This window comes from Mustela nigripes, chromosome 12 (assembly GCF_022355385.1).
Source record: "Mustela nigripes isolate SB6536 chromosome 12, MUSNIG.SB6536, whole genome shotgun sequence".
Taxonomy (NCBI): Eukaryota; Metazoa; Chordata; class Mammalia; order Carnivora; family Mustelidae; genus Mustela; species Mustela nigripes.
The window spans coordinates 143,134,108-143,159,862 of record NC_081568.1 but is presented as its reverse complement, the minus strand read 5'-3'; the positions used below and the strand labels follow the sequence as shown (position 1 = coordinate 143,159,862).

Sequence of the window (25,755 nt, the reverse complement as noted above, 5' to 3'; positions counted from 1 at the left end):
GCAGCGGGAAGGACGGGCAAAGGGGGAGAACAGATGTGGGGCTGCTTGAGCAGCGCCTCCGTCTGCCGCTCAGAACTAACTTGATCTGTTAATGCTCCAAGACTTAATTTTGCTTTCCCTTGCATAAAGGCCACAGTGGCGAGTACTAAATGGAATTAAACTTCTGCATTCTTAGAAGTCTCTCCTAGAAGAAAGCCCACAGTTTGCACTGGTGTGTGTTTGAGATACCTCTTAAAATAGGAATCACTCACAACCTAAGTGTGTTTTTGTGCTCAGAGAGGAAGGTGAGGTGGGAGGGAGAAGGTGGGGGGGAGAGAGAGTAAGTCCACATGGTGTACATGCAAAAGTCTGTTGGCACTCTGAACAATGAAGAATAGGGTCTTAGAGAAACGAACTTTGCTGGGAAGGCTCCTTAAAGATGTGTCAGTCAGTCCTGCACAAACAGGAAGCTTAGGAGCCTGCTCAGAATCACTCATGTGGAGCAGTACATTAAGTCCAGTGGGTGAGAGGAACCCACATGGTGTTGAATTACCCCTCTTAGGTCGCTGCAGGTATACTCACAGTAAATCACGGAATACCTCCGGCCCGTGTGGTTCTAGCAGACAAAACCGCACTTACCTTATAGTTTCTGCAGGAAGGGTTGAAGGCATTCGTTCCACAGACAAACAAAGTATCATCGTTTTTCTTTAGAAGAACTTTAATAAAGTTGTGACACTCATCCTGAAAAATAATTCAAACTCTTTTGTGTTCTGTCTGGCCAACAGAGAAATCCATCCTTCACCATCTCCCACCATCTGCTGATGGTAGGATTAAAGAGTTCCCCTGTTAAGAATTCGAGCCCCTCCTGATGTTTGACCAAAAAATGACGTGGACAACAACGGCTTTTTTTTTTTTTTTTTTAAACATTAACTAAAAGCACAGGGTAGAGAGAACGAGCGTGCAAGTGCCAACCTCCCACTGTATTAATTTTAATGCCAGATGTCCCAAGGTCCCTTGCTGGGCAAGGCTCCTGGCTGAAGTGTGTTTTTATGCTGTTCTGGGACTCAAGGTACAAACCCCTGTCTGTCTGCGCAGCTCTGTTCTGAGCTCTTCCTCACCCTCCCCAAGGACTCAGGTCTGTGCGGTGGGCTACTGGCCAGTGCGCTCAGAAGAGCTGGGGCAGCGGGCTTGGTGTCCATAATCCCTGGTGCCCCTAAGTAGTTCATGATGCAGCCCTAGCAGCTGTCGTAATATTTCATCACATTAAAAGCAAACTGTTTTTGCAAATTAAAGCCTTCAATAAGTTGATGGAAAAAGCAATTACTGGGGGAAAAGGGACTAGCATGATCCATTCCACATCACGGTCTACGGCTGGAGATAACCGTCAAAAACTTAACCCAAAGTGGCAGCTGCAGGAGGAATGAAAATTGCCTACCTTATGTTTTCCCTTCATTCTGCATGTGTCTACATCAGCCTGTCTAGATTTCCATGTCAGTTTCTGCAGGGATCAAGAAAGAAATCAATTAGAGCCTAGAGGTTGTTGCATTTGATTTTAGAAGTAAGAGTTCCCTTGGGGAGATGGTGGCTGAACATATATTTATTGAAAGCTTTCCGCACCCTTTCTCCATGATTAATTCACCATAACAACAAAAGATTGGAGATGGGAACCGTTCATTTAATTTTGAACTCCTATCTATTCATTAAACTACAGAATGAGCTGCTTCTCCTTGAGATAAAGATGAAGGAGAAAAGGAAAAAACAAACAACGGCATGGAAGTTTCTCATAAAATATCCAAATCAACTTGCTAAATGACGCTCATTTTGATAAACTATATGTCCTTGCCCTTTCCTTTCAGTTGATAAATCAGTTTTCATAAAGCATGCCTTTTCCCTTAAAATATGGAAGTCATTTACTTAAACATAAAGGGGACATTCACTTTTGGTGGACAAAGGTTTAATTCAGGTTCCACTCCACGTAAATTCATGGACTGAAGGGATCGTCTACTTCTGTGGCAGATTTTATTAACTAAAATACCTCCATGTGGAGTTATAGGGGAAGCTTAAGTTATATTTTATGTCTTTCTGAAGTGGTTAATGATTAGATTCCTGAGCCACAACAGGCAAATCAAACTTAATACTGCAAGACGTGGAAACATAACATTGAAACATTTGTGGGGCAGAATTTTACATATGAAAACTTTATTTTTCTGGACAAACATGGTATTATTTTTTTTAAGGAATTTGGAAATGACCTAAAACTCCAGGGGACACAGGCACACATATTTGGTGAATAAACTTTGAAGTAGATAGCTGTTTTCAAACACAGATTCATCCCACGTTAGTAGGACCACAAAAAAAAAAAAAAAAAAAATCCAAATTATTCCAAATTATTCGCCATGTCATCTCACTCAGTGCATTTCAAATACGTAATCCTTTTTAGAGCTATCCTAAACCTCTTCGTTTTAGAAAGATGGTTTTAAAACTACTTACTTTGCTACAATAGATTTCTTCTGTGTGTGAGGTGTCCATATCAACAGTATAAATATGGTCCCTGCAAACAATGAGAAATTGATACCATGTCAGATACAGGGGTCAGGATAGTTAATTTTTTCCTGAATGAGTGTCTGTCTCATTCAAGGCAGATAAATCCATATCCACTTTATTAGAAAAGAGACCTCCGCATGCAAGAAAAAGGGAACAGTTCAGCCTGCAGGAGATACCCCTCGATCACACTTTGCTACTTCCGACAAGTCGTGGCATCTTGCTAAGAAGGACACCTTTTATGAAAACTTTGCTGTTGTCTCCCTCATACCAATACTACAATCTCTGTATGTATGTAGTTCAGGAGAGAGGACTTTGAGAGTGAAACTGTCCCAAAACCCAGAACACAGGTGGGTTTCCCCATGCCCTTTCAGTATCTTCCAATCCATGTACCAAACACGTGGTAATCAACAGACCACCTTCCTTCATCATGGGAGCTAACAAAGAGCTCATCTCTGGCTGTTTCTCCCCGTACGAAACTTATTTCCGGCCTTAGCTTTGATAATGTGATTGACAAGATGGGAGATGATAAAGGTGAAATTATTTCCAGAAAGCACTGTTTTCTTCACACAGTGATGGTCAATTAAGGTCTAAAATGTGCTTGAGCTAAAGTTTACATTTCTTGCTTCTGTTCACCTTCCTGTTCTGCTGAGAATCTGGTTGCCTTTACGATCTGCTGCCAATCTCCCCCTGGAAGGGAAGAAACAGAATCAGCAGCTCAGGTGTGGGGCTATATTTAAACATCCCCTTCTGTGTGAGCCGAGTACAAGGGCGTTTTTGTCTGGGATTCAGAAGAAAGAAAAGAAAAGAACTCACTCAACTGAGGAGATGGGGGGCTAGTGAGGGAAAGCAAAACAGCTCATTTTCCCTTGAAATAACATTGACTTTTTCTAAAACGCAGGAAGTCCTGGGGCTGGAAAATTACCCACAGCTTTTAACCAGGACCTCAAGGCTCCCATGTACTTTTAGGGCGCCTCATTACTTAGGAGAAAGTGGAGAGAGTGGGGAAGGAAAAAAAAAAGGAAGAAGAAGAAGAAAGGAATGATCTGCTGTCAGGATTCCCTTTAATTCCCCCTCCCCCCACCTTCTTTGGAGATCTGCTACTGCTTTTAGGAAAAGTACAACAGAGAAAAACAGAAATACAAACAGGCTTTCTCATGTGAAAATAAAAGTTGGGGGCAAGGCAGTTGGCTTACAGAATTTCCTTGCAACTGTGAGTCTTTGAGCCGTGTGTGTGTGTGTGTGTGTGTGTGTGTGTGTGTGTGTGTGTCTTTCTGTCTCTCAGGGTGGTGAGGGGGAGAATGGTGAGCCTGTTTTTGTAAATTGCTGAATTGGGAAGTTCTTGGAACCTCAGTAGGGTGCCAGAATCACCCTGCCCTTTAATTTCAAGGCAGTTTTATTGCATTCGTTTATTACTTGTTTGACTTTATTGGTGGTGCTGTGGGTCAGGCTCATTATTGGGATGGAATTGCCTATTACTTTGGTATCAGGTTTGAGATGACTCTAGGTTTTTCCTTGCCCTTCCTCCCCTGAAAACTTTAAGTAGGAGCAGAACATATGAATTGTAAATTAACAGCTGATTAATATGCACTGGCAATTCCTCTGAAAGCTCTGGGATTGCCCCCTTCTGGCATGGCCTGTTTATGTTAATTAGCAGTTTGGAGATTACACAACAACAAAAAAGATTTTCAAAATGGATAGTAATAAGGCAGAATTGAAGGGTCCCTGCTATCAAGGCTCACTCAGTCTCTGGGTTCTGGATGGGACTTGGCTTCTGATGACTGACTGACGCCAGTTGTCTACAAGACTCAGGAAGCCCATTTTAAAAATAGGATTCTGTGAATGAAGTCTTTTGGACCACTGCAGTCTTTTTCAGTATCCAAGAGAGCACACTACCTAGCAAATAGAAAGCACACTTTATGCTAAACCTAAGGCTGTGGTGGGCGGTTATTCCCTCCTGTCCGTGTGTACATCTCGGGATTCATAAGCTTCTGAATTCAGTTATTTGAACACAAATTGACTTAGTCTGAGGACTTCCCTCTTCCCCCACTTTAGTGAGCAAAACTGAATTATGCTGCCGTGGTTTGAGCCTGGGGGAAGGACTGGACTTCACATCGTGTCACTTGCTGCCCAGGAACTGGGATATCTCTGGGCTGTGCTGGGAAAAGGGAGGGGAGAGACCCTAAACATAGTGACCAGGAAAATCCTTCAGGAGTTTTCCCAAGGGTGGGTACTAAAGGCAAGTTGCTGTGTATAGAATGGAAACCGATAGGTCAGTGCAGGGGTCTTACAAATTTGACCTTTATGAAAGGCAGGTCTGTTCTGACATCTGCAGTCTGTTCACTTTTTAGTTTTAAAAAAATGAATGTGTTTCTCTCCTTTTTCTCCTTTACGTTTCTCCTTTTGGCAGGGGGCATGGGGAGGATAACACTGTCTGGGTTTTAACGAGCTGGAATAACTGTCACTTTTTAAGTTGACACAGCACTTTGCTCCTGACTCAGGTGCCACCCTGGACCTGCAGTCCACACCGGCACTAAATCATCAGGTACGAGGGTTGTCTGTTATCCTGTTTTCACTCTTAGAGACTGAATTGCAGACTAAATCATTCATAGAAGATCCAGTGTTGAATTGTTTGTTTTGATCAGCCTATAGACAATCGACTACATGTGTAATCTTCCAGTGCGGCTGCATTTAGGAATCCAAAAATGATATTTAAAAAGGAACTGATGGGAGCGCCTGGGTGGCTCAGTCATTAAGTGGCTGCTTTCGGCTGAGGTCGTGATCCCAGAGTCCTGGGATCGAGTCCCGTACTGGGCTCCCTGTTTATCGGGGAGCCTGCTTCTCTCTCAGCTCCTAGCCCCACTCATGCCTCTCTATCAGATAATTAAATAAAATCTTAGGCCCCCACCCTAAAGAAAGAAGGACCTACTCTTCTACCAGAGGGTCACCTACTGAGGACCTCATTGCAGCTGAGGAATACCCACGCTGGCTGTGTTCCTGCACAGAAGCTGGGAGAAAGTTACTGCTAGGACCAGTGGTCCCAGCTCACCTCCTCAGCAGGCTGCCCAGTACTGGGAGTCAATGCCCAGCTTCTAGAGCAAGGCCACCCCACTTCAAATCCTGCCTTTGTCATTTTGGTCCCAGGCATTTCCCCTTCCTCTCCCTGGGTTTCTTCCTGTAAGACAGGGAGATAATAGCTTCTTCACTGAACTAGGGTTCTTTTCCAGGATCGAATGAACAAACATTTGTAAAGAACTTACACAGCACATACAACTAATATGTAACATGTACGTATTTGTGAAGTACAGTTGTTGGAAAGGGTTTCGGCATTGCTCCCCGGGACATGTTGTGGGGTACTCGCAGGATATTGTAATGTGGCCATCGGTTTTTGGTTTATGTCACATAGTTTTTCGTTTGAGAACATCTAAGGGCTTTAGAAGAATGAACCACTGCTCTTATTGACCCGCTCCTTATCCACACTCACAGCCATGCAACTATCACGGACATAATCTCTGTTTGTTCTTCCCACTGTGCAGTGATTCTTCAGTATGGACCCAGGTGAAGATCACTCTGGAACCCCACAAGACAGTGTTCTTTGTCACTTTTCATTTAGAATTTTTTTGAATGAACTAGCCACCTCCAAGATTGGGGATTATCCATTGTTAGAACCCCAAGGGACTTCTTAAAATAATCTGACGTCTAATTTGAGAGAGACACATCATGGCCAGAGAGGTTGTGGTCCCGGTTAATGAAGAATAAAGACATAAGCCTAAATCCGTATGAGCCCTGTTTGGGCTGTTTTCTTGCTATGCTATTCAGCCCTTAAGACATGGTCTGTTTAAATGACATTACCCAGTGGTTGAGTATTTTGTTAACTAGATCCAAATTAAAAACTCTTTTAAAACTGGTGCTACTGTCATTCTATTGCAGTAATGATATATACTGCATACTCACTACAAAGTGACTATTACACTTACACACACACTGGATAATACATGTTTACACATTCGGATTAATTTAACAAGTATCAAGGATGGAAGTGCTCTCCTGGTTGCACGATTAGCTATTTGCATATATTTTCAAGACAAACAGTGGATTATTTAAGTCTACGCTCCAGCGTATGCAAACACTTCCATCTAAATCCACCTGTAGTTAAACAGACACAGAAAATCTTAAAAGCATGATTGACCAACAAAAGTAGCCTTTTTAAGCTCAGCAGCGCATTGTTTGGGAATGTCATGGTCTTTAAAATGGTGCATCACAGGTACGTTCAGATCTGAGCCCTCCAGACGCTCTTCAGGCAGACATGAGGCAAACGCCACTCACCTAGCAGCAACGTAGAGGGTTCTGTTCATGGTCATAATCATCTGGATGTCCAGTCGGTGCCTCTGTGTGGTGTTCCGTCCTGGCTTGTGGCCCACAAACACCGGATACTGTTTTGTATCTGTGAAAAGAAGAGATGGGGCAAGAGAGGGAGAGGAAATCAAGCCAGGAATTGACAGGGCAGGCAGGGGAGGGCCCTGGCCCCAAAACAAAACCATATTTAAGTCAGTCCATGCCACCCCTTTCTCTATCCAAGGAGTCTTGTTATTTTAGGAAAGCCTGTGATAGATGGGTGCTCTGTGAGGACGATCAAGTTACAGTTTCATTTCTAGATGATAATCAGCCCGGACTTCTGTTTCTCGGTGTCACAACTTCTGACTTGTCCCTCTTTTGGGGGGTTAAACTTGCAAGTGAACCCTTTACACGAAGGTGCTCTTTTCTTCCAGTTTTCTTTTCATCTTCTTTAGAGTGCTAAGCCTAAGGGGCAGCCTGCCAAAGATCTTGTCTCCGGACAAAACTATTTCAAAGCAGCTTTCCCATCAATCACCACAAAGGCAATGTGGTCTGGAGGCGAGAACCCTCATCCAGGAGCCAGAAGAAAAATACAGTCTCCACAGGCGTCCAGTTGGAATAATCTACTATTGAAGGCAGCCCCGCTACGTTGGTTGGCATTCTAGGAACTGTGGGAAGTTCACTCTTGAGTTAAGCAATTGGCTAATCTCACAGAAGCGGGGGCTTTGACAGGACAGGGTCAAACGGAGTGTAGCCAGTCGGGTGATCTGGAATTTTCCCTGACTTGGAGATCCGTCAATGAACATATTTCTGCTTTCCTCCTGTTCTCTTGAGCTGAGAGCGGGCAATTTGTAATAATATCTGACCTTTAGAAATACCTACATTTCAAAAATCTCTCTGCCTTTAAACCTACACTCTCCAGAGCACTGGCAATCCTCCAGAGAAACTCAGAAGGAAAGAAGGATGAGTCATATTTAAAAATGTTTTTTGGGGTGGGTTGTAAATAATGGCTTGAAACCCATTCACAGATTCATGCTCAGACCCCAGCACTGAAATCCCCGAGTCTCCGAGCATTACTCACAGTGGGTATTAGAGAGCCTTGGTATATTTGACTCAGAGTCAGGCTTGGTATGGGATTATCTCGTGCGTTCCCCTGCACCCTCAGAAGTTTCATTTACCCATTCATCAAGGAGCTTGCTAAGATAGTTTGTATCCCTCTTCTGTCAAGGATTTGAGTGTCCACTGACATTTCCATTTTCAAGAGCATATTTGGGCTGGGGACTCTTCTTTACAGGGGCACCAGAGATCGAATACCTATCCCAAATGGGGATTAATAAATGTGTATGAAGGTTTGGTACCTTGAGTCAGGTGGACTGCCTCTTTAGTCATTTTGAACTCCACAGTTTGGTCCTTAAGCACGCCCTGACTTTTGTGCACTCATTGTCTTCTGTGCCAAGTCCTGCCAGCTCACTTTCATGAAATTCTTTCCCTTTTCAGGGACTGTCCAACCGAAAGCCACATATGATGGTTCTCCTTCATATCCCCTGTAGCTAAATACTTTCCTTAGGGTCTGTTCAGTGTTTGTTTTGGGATGGCTACGGGGAAAATGGATATTTGGGTAGAAGGGCTCCCTTTCACCTTTACTACGATAAAACATTTTGTCTTTTGGAGGGAAGGGAAAGAAGTAGTATATGGGCTATTGGATCCCACGTGCAGGTAGGACTTTTCCCCTTGGATAATCATCTGAACTCTTAATTACATGACTCTCTACCCTTCACAGTGAAGCAGAGACCAAAAGACAGTTACAAATAGTTAAAATAGGTCCTCTGTGAATCCAAAGTCCTGCAAAGTTTTTACCTCTAAATCTAAAAGAAGAAAATAGTGTTCTTTCTTGTTCTCATCTTGTAACAGTGTCCACATATTAACCACACGTGAGAAGGCATGCTCCGGGCGATACCCACATGGTAGTGATACTCTCCCACTGCTGGTTTCCGGGCACGATCGAGGATGGCCTCCTTGTCGTGGCCGGACACTTCATCAGAGGGACTTGAGGAACGTTTCAGATCCTCACACACATGTTCACACAGGGGTCACCCCGACAGTATTTAACTGAGTTATAGAACACCTATCTCCCCAATTTTTTTTTTTTTTAAAGATTTTATTTATTTATTTGTCAGAGAGAGAGTGAGCGAGAGCGAGCAGAGGCAGACAGAGTGGAAGGCAGAGTCAGAGGGAGAAGCAGGCTCCCCGCGGAGCAAGGAGCCCGATGTGGGACTCGATCCCAGGACGCTGGGATCATGACCTGAGCCGAAGGCAGCTGCTTAACCAACTGAGCCACCCAGGCGTCCCCCTATCTCCCCAATTTGATGAGGCCCTGCTGTTGTCTACTAGCAAGTCTCCTGTTTTTTTAAGTTTTAGAAAAGGTGGGTGTTTTGCTGGGTGATGCAACCTAAAATGCCCACAGAAGGAGTGAATGACAGTGATGATCGTGGGTACTTACAGTTGCCATGCGAAATACTGATTGGCTCAGAATCTTCTGGGAAGCCAGCCCCAGCGAAGTGTAGCAGTGTGAAATATAGCAGCAAGGCTTCTGACCTCATAGTAGTTCAGCGGAGAGACTTTATTTCTCTACTTCACCCTGCCAGAGAGCAAAGAAGGATATTATTAAATATATATATATATATATGTATATATATATATATATTTTTTTTTTTTTTTTGGCAAGTCAGCTGTGTTCACCTCCCTAAAATGAAATGACCTTGAAGATAAATTTAAGAGAAAAGGGGTCTGTGTTTCATATCTTTTCATTGTGAATTCACGGATTCCTGTGTTTTATATTAGAAACCTGTATCTGTTACCACGGCAGCCTCCTTCCCGGTGCTTCAGAGCCCTTTCACAAAGCTGCTCCTGGAACACAGGACCCAGAACCTTGTTAGTTCCTCTGTCCAAAGCCATTTTAAGGCTGTCAAAGGTTCCTATTCACGGTCACGAAAACACATTCCAAAAGTATGGAAAGCATTTTTTTCTTTTTAATGTAAATACTTTTCTTCTCAGCAGGTTTAAGGCAGCCTTCCACCCCCCAGATGTGTTTTGTTTGTCCAGCTCTGGTTCTTTAAAAAAATTTGAAGTGGTTGCCAATATTTGGGGGTGGTGGTGGTGGAGAAGGTTTCTGATAAAAATCAGAAGATCTGACCTCTTGACCTAAATGTGCTATTCCCTTCAGGCACCACACCCCACCCACAACACACAGGCAGACTTGCTTACATGTGCGTGTGCTCGCGCGTGTGCACACACACACACATACACCATAATGAACCCTGTTTGTTAATTTCTGTTACCTGCTTCACCCCTTCGTTGAAATAATTCCATAATTCCATAGTAATTCTAGAATGACCTTAGACATAAATAAAACCACACAATGTTTGTTTAAAAAGAAAGAAATGTATCCTTTTAGACTCTGAAGAATACTATAGGGAGAATCTGAAACCACATCCTGAAATGGTTTTTTTTTTTTTAAAGACTTTTTTTATTTATTTGAGAGAGTGAGCACAGGAGTTGGGAGGGGCAGAGCGAGAAGCAGAGACTCTGCTAAGCAGGGAGCCTGACCTGGGGCTTGATCCCAGGACTTGGCAATCATGACCTGAGCTGAAGTCAGACACTTAACCAACTGATCCACCCAGGCATCCCCTGAAATGGTATTGGTTAAAAAAATTTCTCTCTATATATTTTAGTTTCAAATACTGCCTTGCACTGGAACAGTAGTGAATAAAAATGCCAGATATACTCTTCTGACTGCTGTATATATTCTTAAAAATGCTGTATTTGTGTAGAAAATTCTCCTAAATCTTAGAAATAAAAGCAGTCCCATTGGGGCTGCTGATTATGGGGAAAGAAGGCACATAATTCAGTAAATATCGCATAATTCTCAGACATATTTCAAATGTCTTTTTTTTTTTTTTAAAGATATTTATTTATTTATTTATTTGACAGAGAGAAATCACAAGTAGATGGAGAGGCAGGCAGAGAGAGAGAGGGAAGCAGGCTCTCTGCTGAGCAGAGAGCCCGATGCGGGACTCGATCCCAGGACTCTGAGATCATGACCTGAGCCGAAGGCAGCGGCTTAACCCACTGAGCCACCCAGGCGCCCTCAAATAAGTCTTAATCTATAGGGGAAATCATGTAAAATGGGGATACCTTTTCATCTTTCCAGACTGGTAAAGCCTTTGAAGTAGCCTGCCAAAGATGATCTTTGTTGAACAAAGCTATCTTACAGTAGTCCATCGATCGCTTAAGATTCGTGTGTAGGAAGGTCAAACTTAGTAAGTGAGGGGTCTTTGAAGATTAATTTGGCGAACTGACTGCCAACTTACACTTTTGAGAACACTTAATGTTAGATACCTGTGTCTCTCTTCTTCATGCCAAAAAAAGCAGTAACAAGTCCCAAGTGTAGCATCGCAACTTACAGTTTCACAGACACAGCTGGGTCTTAATCATTTCTTCAGTTGGAAAGTACACATTAATTAATTTGATTTATCTTGAAAAAGAGGGAGAGAGTGTGAGAGAAAAGCCCAAGCCGTTCCGTATCTCCATCTCTGGTGTGGAGATTAAAATTAAGCTTTAAATGATGACTTGCTCACCAGGGCAATCCATTACCCAGAGACATAAGCATGTATTTATAGATAGGTTAAAAGCGATCGTCTGTTCATTCATTGATTTGCTGGTTCTTCCTATTGCAGAAACTCTGAACCCAAAGGGAAGAAGCCTTGAGGTCCCCTTGTTTGTTTCTCCTGGCTTCTGTTCAGTAGAACACTAAAGAGGAGAAATCAGTGACGGGAGTAAGCAAGACATAAACCAGATCCCAGTCAGCTGTTAGATGTTAGATGAGAAACTATAGCAGGCCAGCAGAAGTGGCAACATTTACCAAGGGCTCCAGAGTGGTATTGTAGCCTAATACAGAAGCAGATACCTCAGGTCATTTGCAGCGGGCGAAGGAAGAATAACAGACTCAGAACGCTGGTTCTCAATCTTGGGAAATACACGTGTACTTTCAAAGATTAATTTGTCTCGACACGACACTGGAGTCTTTGGCCTTCCCCAGTTGGCATTCGTCTTTGTACATGTGCCCTACAAGCCAATGAGGCTGAGCCCTGCTATTTTATTGCATCTCCCAAGTTTCATGGTTCCCACGTTAAGACAGCATGGGGCAGATGCACCGTGCTCCACCCCCAGAAGCTGGCTGGCAGGGCGATGCTCGCAGAAGAAACCTGTTCTGCACACCCTTTAATCCTTACACTTAGCCAGGACTGAGGCTGCGATGGGGTATTTAAGTATCTCCAGGTTTACAGTAGGGCTCCATGCCAGGAAAAATAGCTGTTTTATGTGTCTTTCTATCATCATATCATCAGATTGTTAACATGTACATCATAGGGGAGGAAGCGTTCTGGCAAGACTGTGGGCCATCCACACGAACACTTTACAGTTGTCTTCGGCCAGGGTTGTGATGTATTACTCCCTTCCTATACAACTTTGGGCTCAACCCTTGTAAATACGTAGACAATATATTTTCTTGTTGAGACGATTATTTCATGGAGAGATCCCCATTCAATCACATTGTCATTTCCCATTCCACGGAATGAGGGCTGGGTCTTCCCACTAAGACTGCGCGATGTAGACAGGCCTTGAGCTTAGGAGAACAAAACACAAACAGGCACTTGCCTCTGAATTTCAGACTCTGGAGCTAGCTGGGCTCTTGCAGGTAAAGAGGTTGTTTAAGGAATTTTTGAGACTTGGAGCAGTTGTACCCACAGACAGTGTGTTTCTGGGCATCTACAGCCATTTGCTGGTTTCCCTCTCTGTTGACTGTGCTTCTCTGGGCTCCACTAGACTTAGACTTCAGCAGATACCCAGACAATGATAGTGGGGAGGCTGTCAACATGAGCATTTTTTTTTTTAAGATTTTATTTATTTATTTGACAGAGATCACAAGTAGGCAAAGAGGCAGACAGAGAGAGAGGAAGGGAAGCAGGCTCCCTGCTGAGCAGAGAGCCTGATGTGGGGCTCGATCCCAGGACCCTAGAATCATGCGTGACCTGATCCGAAGGCAGAGGCTTAACCCACTGAGCCACCCAGGCGTCCCAATATGAGCATTCTAAACAAAAACATTTACTTCAAAAGTCAGCTTCTCCTGCCTGATTTCCCATCTCATCGTCTCAACTTTCCACTCTTCTGAGCCTGAAGAGAAAGGGCCTTTGTAGAATCCACCACTACTTTAAAGGTATAACCCTCCTCTTCTCCAACCTGCAGTATTTGTGGAAAACCTTAAGAGCATTTTTAATTTTAATAGGCATCTGCCGGGTGAATTTATTAGATCTGTTTGGATTCTTCTAAAATTAATTACATGACTTTACTCTGAGTCACATGGGCAAGAATTGTGTTGACTTAACTACACGCTCTCAGCCCAGATAAAAATTCTCTTCTACTGTAATTTTTCCCCTACAATTTTTAAGACCAAATTGACTTAACAGATCCATGGTGTACAAGTGGTGTTGGAGTTATTGGTTGCCTTGAGCTGAATAGTCTGTGCAGAATGCTGATTGGCCAGGAACCCAGCTTCCAGTATTCCAGATTGAGGGCTGAACAAAAGGGGCTGAAAGGAAGTCTGTCTGAAAATCCTGTGGCTGCATTTGTGGTGATAATTGTGTTTTGAAATACTCAAGCATTTTCAGTAGTTGGAGCTTCCATCCACCTCCTTCCTGCACACCCCTGTCATACAGCAGCAGGTGACTGTGTCAGCAAAGCATGAAGTAAAGGGGATGTCACTGAGGTCACAAATGACCACGTCTTCCTTCTGATTAATCTGGTGCCATAAGGACTGGGGAGCCACGACAAGCCTTTACAGCCAGAGTACCACTCACGCTTAACCCCAGTCTTCTGCCCAGCCAATCCCCCAACGCCTGCCCTGGAAAATTCTGCTCGGGCTCACAGACTGGTAGGACTTGGCCAAAGTTTGGCTGACAGAGCAGAAAAAAAGCAAAATTAGTTGCCAGCATTTCGGGGGGGGGAGGGGGGAATTGGAGATTTAACATAGAACTCTGGGTTTCTGGCTTCTTAAAAAAAGAAAAAGCAACCATCTGCCTTCACTGGCCAACATTTCACATGGCCAGTGCTCTGGAGCCGAGTCGAGTGGTGGCTGCCCCAAGGAGAGCATGCTAGCCCTCTCCACTTGGAAACATTCCCGCCATTTTCCATTGTCTTAGGAAGCCTCATCACCCACTCACCTCATCTGTCTGACCCTTGAAGACTCTGAGGGCAGCCTTCATGCCCCTCAGGAAAAGCACATCAGCATGGCAGACAAGGGAAAAATAAGCAGAATAGCTCACATCAGTCTTAGTATGTGAGCCTTGGGGGACCCAGTGTCTGCACACAAATGTGAATGGATGTTGCTTGTTTTGAAGACCCACAGGGGTGCTCCACACATGGAGGACATGTGCCCCAGCAGCAGGGGTGCTTGCCTTTGTACCTGGACTTGGCTGGGTAGATACAACTTGGTGTACTTTCTTCCCGAGTGTTGGCATCCGATGAACTTTTTTTTTTTTTTTTAAGATTTTATTTATTTATTTGACAGAGAGAGATCACAAGTAGGTAAAGAAGCTGGCAGAGAGAGAGGAGGAAGCAGGCTCCTCGTGGAGCAGAGAGCCCAGTGTGGGGCTCAATCCCAGGACCCTGGGATCATGACCTGAGCCAAATGCAGATGCTTTAACCCACTGAGCCACCCAGGCACCCCCCCATGAACATTTTAATAATAAGTAATAATAATAATAAGTGCGAACAGTGAGAAAAATAATTTATCTGGAGACTTGCTAATGCAAAGTACTCTTGATAATAACTCTATATATTTGTTCTAGGAATGAAGAGGATGATGGTAGTGGTGGGTTTTCTTTTTTCTTACGAGGTAAATCATTTACTACTGCGTTTCAGTAATTCTTTTAAAAAGCCCATTTTCTGCTGACATCATAGAAGTTTTATAGCTAATCAGTAATTCACACTGTCATTAAAAGAAGGAAGGGCACACTAACAGGGTGACCCTAGGCAAGTCACGTAGCCTTGCTGGCTCTGTTTCCTCAGTAAAATGAAAGCATATGAAATGTTATGGGCTCTGGAGTCCAGGCTCTGGGGTTATATGATTCTGAGTGATTTTGCCCTGGTGACAACAGAGTGAGTATGTGGTGATTAGGGAGCACAGGACATGGAAGGACTTTGAACCTGGGCACTCCTGTTTCAAGTTCCTTGAGCTAGAGCTGAGAAATCCCGGCCTGTGACACTTAGTTTCAACATCAGGACAAGGCTCAAGTTCCATAAGGAGTTCCGATCTGGCCAGAGAGACTGCAGTTGTTACCACTTAGTTATATTCTGATAGTTGGGTTTTACAGTAAGGATGACGTTTCCATTTTTATTGCTCTAGCTTTAAAACTATTTTTTTTTCTTTTTTTAAAAAATTGATGTGTAACTGACATATAATACCCTATTAGTTTTAGGTCTACATCATAGTGATTCAATGTTTCTATACATTACAAAATGGTCCCCATAATCAGAGTGGTTACCATCTGTCACCATATGAAGTTGTTGCAATGCTATTTGGCTCTGCTCCCTACGGTGGACCTTACATCCCATGACTGACTTGTTTTATAACTGAACTTGCAAACCTCTTAATCCTCTTCTTCTGTTTCACCTGTCCCCCTCAGGCATCCCCCCTCTGGTAACCCACAGTTTTGTTTCCTGGGCCTATGAGTCTGTTTCTGTTTTGTTCTGTTCATTTATTTTGTTTTTAAGATTCCACATAGAAGTGAAATGTGTTATTTATCTTTCTCCGTCTTCCTTCACTTAGCAGAATACCCTCTAGATCCACCCATGTAGCAAATGGTAAGCTTTCATTATATTTTATGGCTGAGTAGTATTCCACTGTGCATATATGTGTGCACACCTACATGCGCGCGTGCGCGCGCACGCACACACACACACACACACACACACACCACTTCTTCTTCCTCATCCGTTCTTCTATCAGAGGATACTCGGCTCACTTCCGTACCTTGGTTACTGTGCTCCAGCTCTCTGACCTCATAGTTTGTGTCTTTGTAATGTCACTTTCTTTCTTTTTTAAAGATTTTATTTATTTATTTGACAGACAGCAAGAGAGGAAACACAAGCAAGGGGAGTGGGAGAGGGAGCAGGGAGCCCGATGATGGGCTTGATCCCAGGACTCCGAGATCATGACCTGAGCTGAAGGCAGATGCTTAACCAATTGAGCCACCCAGGCTCTGTCTTTAAAAATCTGAGTTGACATTGGTGTAAAAGCTCCTCAATGAAACCAGACTATTGCTCATAATGTAGGTAACATAAAGAGCAGAGAGTTTTGAATCCCACTTATACCAGCTGAAGGTCTCTGAGCCAGATTCCTCAGCTTTAGGGTGGTCAAAACAGTATCTCAAGCTTGGATGTGAGCTAATAATGCTCTGAAAAGTTGTACCCCTCAATAAATGTGCATTCTTCTGTTGAGATACTTAAAAATGGCTAGTAGCTTTTCTTGGAATTCCTTAAGAAATTCTCAGGTGGACCCCAGATTAGCAGCTGGTGTTGTCTTTCTTCAGTGGGAGAGGAAGCCCCCTCTTCTTCCTCCTCCTCTTTTCCTCCTGCCCTCACTCCGCCCTTCCCCTTCCAAGTCACGAAGCTTCCTGTCTCTGGGTGGGGGACCATCTGGGAGAGGCGGAGAGCCCATCTCAGAATGGCGTAACTCTCATCGTGTGATTGTAAAATGTGAATCCTGACCGTCAAAGGAAAATAGCAGTGTGGAAGATGTGCGAGGGATGGGGTGGGCATGGAGCTTTATCATGCACTCTCTGTATACAGGGTCCATATGCATACTGTCTTATTTAAACACTGTGGCAACCCAGGGAGACAGGCCTTATGGTCTTAAGGCCTTAGGCACACAAGGAAACTGAGGCTCCGGGAGGTTAAGGGATGTGCCCAGGTGCCACAGTCAATATTTACAACACCATCAGTAAGAAGGGAAGGTGCAGATGCAAGCCCAGGTCTGTGTGACACCAAAGTCAGTGTCCTTCCAGGACATCAAAGAAAGGGAAACAGAAGGAAGGTTGGAAAAGAGAGAGCTGCTGACATAAATAGTGACTGTGCTTAAGATAGTAGTTGAATATATGTTGATGCATCACTGCTCCCGTGAACAGAGTGGTTTGACGTTCCTAACGGCTTCAGGAATAAAAATCTATCAGAGGAGTACGCAGTTGCTTCCACACGTGTAGGCATGCAAAGGCTCATTCCACTCTACAGCCCTGTGATTGCAGGCTTCACATAAGAAGACGCAAATGCTTCTGAGCCACAGCATTAGGAGAAGTGGATTGGCTCATGACAACACTGTGTTAAGTGGAGCCACTTGCCTGCTGGCCGCCGCCTCAGCATCAATGTTTTAAAGTCAGTACATCCTAGAGAACAGAGTCTGTTGGGAAGGGTAGAAACAAGCCCGCTTCAGCAGCTGATAAGATAAACAGATCTGGACACCCCTCAAGTCAGCGGAAGGAAGCTCTCTGCCCAGAGACAGGAGGGAGAGCAGGGGTTGGTGCAGAAAGCCCAGCTTGCTGGACACTTGTCTCAAGGGGACCCAGCTGCTGATCGTTCTTGCACCAGAGGACCGGTTCAGGAATTGAAGAGTGCTGAGGCAGCAGGTGGCCCTTCCTGGGCCTGCACAGCCCTGTTTCAAGGCCTGCGGACACTGGGACGCTGCTGCTGTCCTCAGGATGCATAACCGGGCCACCAAAGAACACTTCCCGGGGGCGATGAGGAAAGACTTGGGCCTGGCGATGCTGGTGGAAACCTCTGCTCTATCCAGGCTTCAAGGGCCATATCCACCTCTTGGGTGATATTTACCTTGAGATCTAAGGGTCATGCAAATGAGAAAAATGGCCCTAACCTTGTAATAAAGACCTGGTTTCCTCCTCTTCTCAGCCATCAGCAGAAGCCTAGAAACCCCCATTTCAGGGGAAATGCCACATGCCCATTGGAGAATGGCATGGGCACTCAGTGGCATCTAATCATGAACAGCCACTGTGTGTAATATCCCATTTTAGGGCCAAAACCAGTTGCAAAGGAGCAGGAAAACAGCTGTGGATTCAGAAGTCCTATTAGGAAAAACAGTTTTGTTGGAAAAATCAGGCTGTAAAGCTATTTCATCTTTAAAGGGGAAGAGGCAAGTCTTCTCTTTCAGGAGGTTCTGTGTTACAGCAGCTTTCCTTGTGTTTCCCCTCCTCCCAACACATGCACCCCTCAGCCGGCACATCTGGTGGGCTTCGCTTGGACATTTCGGATACAGTCCCCTATCTCACTGGCGCTCCTCGCGTGAAGTCAGGACCTTGGCCCCACTGTCTGGAGCTCAGAAGGCTACAGCAGTCCCGGGCCACAATGTAGCCGCGTCTCCCACCAGCTTCTGGGCACCTCCATCTTTCCAGCTTTTATAATATGGCTGAACTCAAACATCTGCTCCAGAGGCAGAAACACGCACCCCCTTTGTTTTACTGCTAAGGAAACTGAGGCCTGAGAAGGGAGGTCACTTGCCAAGCGTGGCACAGCTCAAAAGTGGCAAAGCCGAACAGCAGTGGACTCCTGACTCCCTCACAGAGCTCTGTCCCTGCGTTACACTGCCTTCAGAAAGGCAGCCAAGACTCATTCATTTCTCCTGGGCTTGCTGCCTGGTGTTCACTCCTGCCACTGCCCAGTTCCCTGCCTTCTGTTGGGAGCCAGGCTCTGTGCTCGCTGCTGAGGCAGGCGGCGATGGGAGAAAAGGTCTCCTCGCCCCCCACCCCTGCCCCAGGATGTTCTCTTTAGTAGATGGACCCCACAGCTCCTGCCTGTTGTCCCAAGATAGAATACATAAACAAATACCCGTAAGGTTTCAGAAAGAAAGAAAAGAGTCCTGATGGGAAGAATACTGTCTAGAGCGAGGAGGTGTTGTAAAGGCAAGTGGCTGGGGTGATCACCCTAGGGCCTCCAGATGGAGAGAGGCTCGGCACGGTGCGGGGTGGGGGGTTAGTGTGGACTGGGGAGGGTAGAGGAGGCGCCGGTGGGAGCTGAGAGATTTTAGGCGGACTAGGTCTAGAGAACAGTGTGTTACCATGAGCAACTCCATGCCGATCGGATTTTCAGACACTGGAACCGGACCATTTCCCTCTTTGCCTAAGGAATTTCAAGTATTTGTCTAAAGTAGTGGGTGGATTTTTGCACTTCTCCCGAAGTTCAGTTTAAAGAATTCTAGGTGAGAATAAAGAGTGTATCACGTTACTCTTTCCTTCTAAGAATATGACCTGGGATGAAGAAGGACGGGGGCGGGGAAGCTCTGCAGCAGGAGCTCAGAATATTGGTGTTCGTTCACCCAAGGTGCTGATTATGGGAGTTTTTTCCTCATTACTCTCCCTGGTTTTCTGTACATCGCTAATTTCATTAAAAATGAAACAGGGCAAAAAAATAACAGGCTTACATTGAAGGAAAGTGCCTTTAGAAAGCTACTTGGAGAGTGACTCTAGAGAGAGCAAACTCGAGATCAGGGGCTTTCCACGAAACTTTGTCAAAATCCTGAGTTGCTTTCAACTAAAAGGCAGCAGTTGCCAACCTTTGATGGGGTGATTCTCCCCAGTCACTTCTCCTCTGCTTGCTCTCAGCGCAGTTAATGGAAAACAGACTCTCCCAGCTGCAGCCCTCACCTTTCCGCTCCTTACTGGCCTGGGATTGCCTCTGGCTGAGTTGGGCTGCCGGGCTCTGTTCTTGCTCCTGTTCGAGTGGAAGTCAACTTCCAACATGGCTCCGAGAGAAATGAAAACTACCTGCAAAGTCTCTCTCCTCCTTTGAGCTCAGAATAACAGCCCAAAGTAACAATATCATCAGTCACACGTGATGGACACTTTGACTGAGCCCTACACGTTTTATGGCCTCCCCCCCGCCCCACCCCCCGGCTCCTGGTTAAAACAGCCTCAAGATCAGGCAGTGAAAAACACCTTCTTGCATTAAACCTTATGGATCAGGTTCTCTGGTGTTGGCTGCATGCTGTCTTTCACTGTGTCCCTTGTCTCTCTCAGTGAGCTCTGATGCTCTTCCAGGAACGTGAAGGCCAAAAATAGAGTTTATGTTTGACGACAAGCTTCTAATTGTATATAGAGAAACATAATATCGTTTCAGGATCTGCTCCATAACCAGGCATGATATTGCCGACTGATTCTTATCATCCCTGAAACATCTACATGCACAGTGGATTATATGTGTCTCCGTCTAGATGAGACGCATCCAGGACAGAAACGAGATGGAAGCATTAGCTCTTGGCTTTCCATTATTTTCTTACATTCTTTAGGAAATTCATTTCGTTTATTAAGAGGAAAAACTGGTCATCTTTATATCCTGGTGAATCGGATGAAAACCGCAAACCCAGGCATTTAAAATGATTTAAATTTACTAGTGCCATTGGTAGATAACTGCTGAATTTTCCTGAAATTGAATGAATGATACCTTTATTGGCTTTCTTCCTGTTCTTTATTCGGCTGGCTTGATTGACTTCGAGCAGGTATCCCTTTGAACTGGGGTAGAGAGAGCACTGTTCACTAGTTCCTTCTTTTTAGATCAAGTCCAATCTGGTGCTAATACTCCCTATAGTGTTCGTTTATTTGTAATGTGAAATCCTACCCTGAAAATTAATAACGATTTCCAAACATCCTGAAAATATGCTTCCTTAAGGCCAGTAAGAGTAAGTTCCAGGAAATTACGGGTTTGTTTAAATGTCTCTGCCACTTAATGCCTTGATTCCTTACATAGGTGACTTCAAGTTCACTGCACAGAAACTTTGAGATTTAAAGCCCTGTTCATTGAGAGGAAGGCGGTAAGCATATGGATGGACTATTTTCACAGCAGTGGTTGTTTTGAAAAATGCCTCACTTTTTCTTAAGTGTAAAGAAAAACAAGATTTGCTTTTCTGTTTCTCTAGATCTGGATGAAGCGAGTTGGTTTTTGAAATAGAGGCACACAGCCCCTCATTTGCAGTTACAAAAACCAGACCAAACCAAACCCAGGGAGCAAACCCTGAAAACCAAACATTCTTTCCTATTTATGTGGTGACAAAATTTGACCTAAATTGGCACGAGACCATCTATAGACTTTATTGATTCCTCTTGGGATGAGTATTTATATATTTTACTGCAAAAAAAAAAAATTTTTTTAAATGGAAATGTAGTTGACATACAGTGTTACTACATTCGTTTTGGGTGTGGGGCATGATCCTACAATTCTAGACATTACTCAGTGCTCACCACAGGTGTGGAGTCACCATCTGTCACCAAACAGCATTACTGCAACTTGACTGTGTTCCCTGTGCCCCACACTTCAGCTCTGTGATTTACTTAATTTGCAACTAAAGGTGTGTACCTCTTGCCTCCATTTCATCATCTTCCACTCTCCTCCCTTCTGGCAACTACCAGGTCCCTGTTTTTAAGAGTAGTTTCTTGTTTGTTTTGTTTCTTAAATTCCACATATGGGTGAAATCAAATGGGATTTGCCTTTCTCTGTCTAACTTCTTTCTCTTAGCATTAATATCCTCTAGGTCCATCCCTGTTGTTGCAAATGGCAAGGTTTCATTCTTTTTGATGGCTGAATAGTACTCCATTATAGTCATATGCTACCTCTTCTTTATCTATTCATCTATGGATGGACTCTTGGGCTGCTTCCACATCTTGGCTATTGTACATAATGCTCCATTGCCAAAAATATGAACAATTTGGTTACTGGATGCTGCCCTCACTGGGGTATATGTCCCACGCCACTTTTCTAAAATCTGAAAAATTAAAAATGCTGAAGCACATCTGTTGCAAAGCTTTGAGAAGGAGAATGTGGAACTGTATTCCTTGGTCCCCGAGGAGATTAAAATCAGGATAAAAGACAAGAGCCAAGGAGATGCTTTAGAGCCTAATTCCCAGCCCTGGCTTTGCTAAACCCAGGAGCTCTCTAATTATCCCAGACCAGACGTACTGCATTGAGTCTCACAGTGAAAACAATGTAATCTGATTCCCCCCTGCCCCCCGCCTTTTTTTTAAAGTGTATCATATGATACTTGAAAGAATAATTCAGAGATTAGGAATTGCTGACTGAATCATCTTGTTTCCATTTCCTCTGCTCTGTGCTCCTGGTGACGGGTTTCTGTCCATACTAAGGGCTGACAAGAACAGGCTTTTACAGAATGACCACAGCTCACAGAGCGGAGGGGATCTTGGTAGAGAGGGTCTCAGACGCGGGTGGGTGAGTAGCAGCATCCGCCACCAGCAGAAGGGATTGCCTCCCCAGGCAGCGCCCCCCCCCCCAATGCCACACCCCCGTGTGCTACATTCCTCCTCCCACCTGACAGCCTTCCCCTCTTGCCCAGCGTTCAGTGGGTACACTTCACGGCCATTTCTATGCAGTTAGTGGTAGTTTCTCCAAAGGAGCATTCACAGTGCCTGGATGCCTGGAATCTGGAGTCTTTTGTCTTTCCCCATGAAGTGACCCTGCTTGTGGCTTTTTCCCCCTAATCAGAGGGAACTGTCAACTGGCAGTATTTGCTTTTTGTACTGGCCTTTAGTTTACAAATACCTGCAGCTTTGTTTTCTTAGGTAATACTGGTCCATTGAAGGATCAGTTAGTAGAATGAAGCATTTGAGTTTGAAGAATATTTTGGGAGGAGAGCTTTTATCTCGGGCAACAGGTGGGGGAAGGGAAGGGACGAAGACATACTCGCTTCTCTTCTCCGAGGGCCTCTGCACAAATGATCCCCTCCACAAACTGCCTGCCTCCATTGCCTCTCACAACAGGGGCCCTGGGCATCAGGCTCAATGGTGATCAATTCTAGCTCTGAGGTAAAAAGAGAGGCAAATGGCGAATAGCAGATAGCCTGGACACAAGGTTAATCACGGCAGTCCAAATTATCTGGAGGGAAAACAGCACATTGTTATCAGCAATTAACCCCTAAATCTAAGAATGAATGAATGAATAAATAAATAAGTCACAATTCCCTTAATTAATAGCATAGCAGACAATCAGTATAATTACTATCTGTGTGAGAGACCAGAATCTGAAGAAAAGTGAAATTACCCAGGAAGCCCAAGCATGACAGGTAAAAGCCCAACCTAAGGGCTGAGGGTCAGACAAGAGAGAGGCGATAAATCTGGATGGAAGGAAGGGCGAGACCCCTGCCCAGCCCAGCAGACAAGCCCAGGCGGCTGGTCACCCTGGGACAGCATGGGGGTCCCAGTACACACATGCAGCGCATTCCTGGGGGAGGCAGTGGAGGCACAGGAAATGCACAAATGGCCCTGAGAGCTCGCCATCCTCTGGTTACCGGACAGTGTAGAGGTCTGGCTGGGTCCTGCAGGCTTCCTCCCTGGGAAGGATCCCTGGGTCAGAGCTGTGAGATGGGGAGAGCACAGCTGTGGAGCACACGGAGAGGGAATAACGATTGAACTTCTTTCTGAAAGGGAGATTCCCCAAGTTCACTTTGATTAAGTAAAAGACTGAGGCAGAATAATTTTCTACTCAAATAGCGATGTTCTGCCTGTTGAGTTAACAGTCTTCAGCTCTCCGAAGAGCGAAAAAGGGAAGAGTCATTCAGAAGTGTTCTGCAAGGGTAGGCACATGGGCTTCCCCACATTTCTATTGAATCAGCCCTTGCCGGCAGCACTGAGCCAGGAAAAGAAGGCTGTCTCCTCCAGAATCTTATTGAGGAGGGGGCAATGTACTGTGTGGCATGTGGCCGTGATGACCTAGGCTCGGACGCTGTGTCCCCGTCTGAAAATCAAGGCTATGCGGGTGCCTCTCCTCCCTCATGAAAGGTAGACATGGAGGTTGAGAATCACCAATAGTAATTTTTCCATTTTTCGCACGTGCTTTCATTCTGAAGGAATGTTGCTTTTGTGCATCATGGATTACTTCTTTAATGTTTGGGGAGTGAGCAGTGAGAACGTGAGACATGGGGAAGTATGAGCCGGGGTGTTGGCCTGGGAGAGGACGTAATTGTCGGTGTTCAAGTTGAATAAGCAACTGCTTTGGTTAGTGGTTCCCCTTCATCTGTCCATCTGCCCCACACATGGTGGAGTCTCCAATGTGCCAACAAAGCTGGGACATGGGGATACTGAGGTCTTGGGCCCCAGAGTGGGTTCTGCCCTTTCGGAGCTCCCACCACTGTAGGAAGCGTGAACAGCTGTAACAGAGCAGACAGCAGCAGAAGCTCAAAATACTACAGGTTCAGAGGACTGAGAGATAACACCGGGTAGAGATTTTACAACTGAGACACACCATATCCTTCTGCCTCTCCACGTGCTAACCTAGGGACGGTCTTTTGAAAACTCAAGTCGCACCCTCCCCTGTATAAACTCTCCAGTGGCTTCTAACTACATTTAAGCCAGAATTGAAACCGCCAGTCCTGGGTGCAGAAAGCACCACCTGATCTCCCGGACTACATCGTGTTCCATTCCACCCTTTCAGACTTGGCTCCTGCTGCCCTGCCTGGCGTCTCATTCCTGCCTTACCAACCTGTGCCCCTCACCTTCCACCACTTTGAATTACCTCCCATTCTTCAATTGTCTGTTCACCTTTGTCTTTTAGAACCATGTTAAAACATCACTTCTGGGTGGCTCAGGAGGTTAAGCTTCCAGCTCCTCTGGTTGTGACCTCAGGATTCTAAGATTGAGCCCCATATCTGGCTCAAGCTCTGTGCTGAGCAATCTGCTTGAGATTCTCTCTCTCCCTCTGCCCTGCTCCCTACTCCCTACTCCCACGCGCTCATTCTCTCTCTCTCTCAACTAAATCAATCTTTTTTTCTTTCTTTTTTTTAAAGTCACTTCTTTGAACAGACCTTTCCCGACCTGGAAAACAACCCAATCCTCCCCCGGCCACCCCACCTTTTAAAAAAATCACATTATTCTAAGTTTCTGAGTGGATTTGTCCTTAGTCTGATATTTCCACATTTATAATCTTATTTGCTTTTATCTCTCCTTCTCCCCCTGCCCATCCATCAGAATGTAAGCTTGGTACGGACAAGCTTGTCTTGTTAACATATCTACACATTCTGGAACAAAGCTTATTACTACACAGTGAACTTTTAATAATACTCATTGAATACTGTGTAAATGTTACCACAAGAAAGAACATCAGAACAATTTCTGACAGACTGGTGTTAAAAGGAAGTGGAGATGCAAGGAGCAAGGGTGGGTGTTCGCAGATACCTGAAGAGAAACCCTGAAGACAAGAGGGTAGAGCTAACATCACTAGCATAGACTTTCTGCTCAAAATAAGGAGGAACTTTCTAGTAGTCCCAGGAACACAAAGATGGACTGGCTTGCCCAAGGGGCAGGAGGCCAGCTGAGTGCTGGAGTGGAAGGAATATTATCTAGGGCAGTCAGACATCGGATGTGGGGCTAGACTAGACAACATGAAAGGTCCCACTGGAGAGCCTTATTGCCTAGGATTCTTGGATCCTCTGACAAGTTCTTCCTCCCACGTACTGAGGAAGCACTGCTTAGGAGCAGGAAACCACAGATGGTCCAGGAAAATCCTGCTGTTGACTCAGGCTTTTGCTGGAGGCTGCCCATATAGCTCTGTTGATGAAGTAACCTGCCTAGAACTGAAGGACCGAAGAGAAGGTTCTCAGGATTTGTCCAGGCCTCATTTTTCCAGGATCCCAGGTTGACCAGCGTGTGTAGGGGATAGGTCTGTAGCCCAAGTGTGTGCGCAAGGAGAGGGATGGTCATAACCTAATGAGCATCATGGGCACTAGCCAGAGGCCTTTTGGGGTGGGAATGTCCAGCATCCATACTCCCCCACCTCTTCTCA

The 25,755-nt window shown here is 45.0% G+C and overlaps 1 protein-coding gene across 4 annotated transcripts in view; it reads right to left on the bottom strand.

Annotated features, from left to right (window-relative positions):
• SEMA6A (semaphorin 6A) overlaps positions 1 to 25,755 on the bottom strand; it is a 128,566-nt gene that overhangs the window by 53,409 nt on the left and 49,402 nt on the right. For all 4 annotated transcript variants that reach the window (XM_059416086.1, XM_059416083.1, XM_059416087.1 and 1 more), the window contains exons 2-6: positions 9,356 to 9,493; positions 6,847 to 6,964; positions 2,470 to 2,530; positions 1,415 to 1,477; positions 619 to 720 (exon numbers count right to left, since the gene is read on the bottom strand). In XM_059416086.1, coding sequence (XP_059272069.1) covers positions 619 to 720; positions 1,415 to 1,477; positions 2,470 to 2,530; positions 6,847 to 6,964; positions 9,356 to 9,455 — 444 coding nt within the window. In that variant the 5' untranslated portion in view covers positions 9,456 to 9,493. The remainder of the gene's footprint in view (positions 1 to 618; positions 721 to 1,414; positions 1,478 to 2,469; positions 2,531 to 6,846; positions 6,965 to 9,355; positions 9,494 to 25,755) is intronic.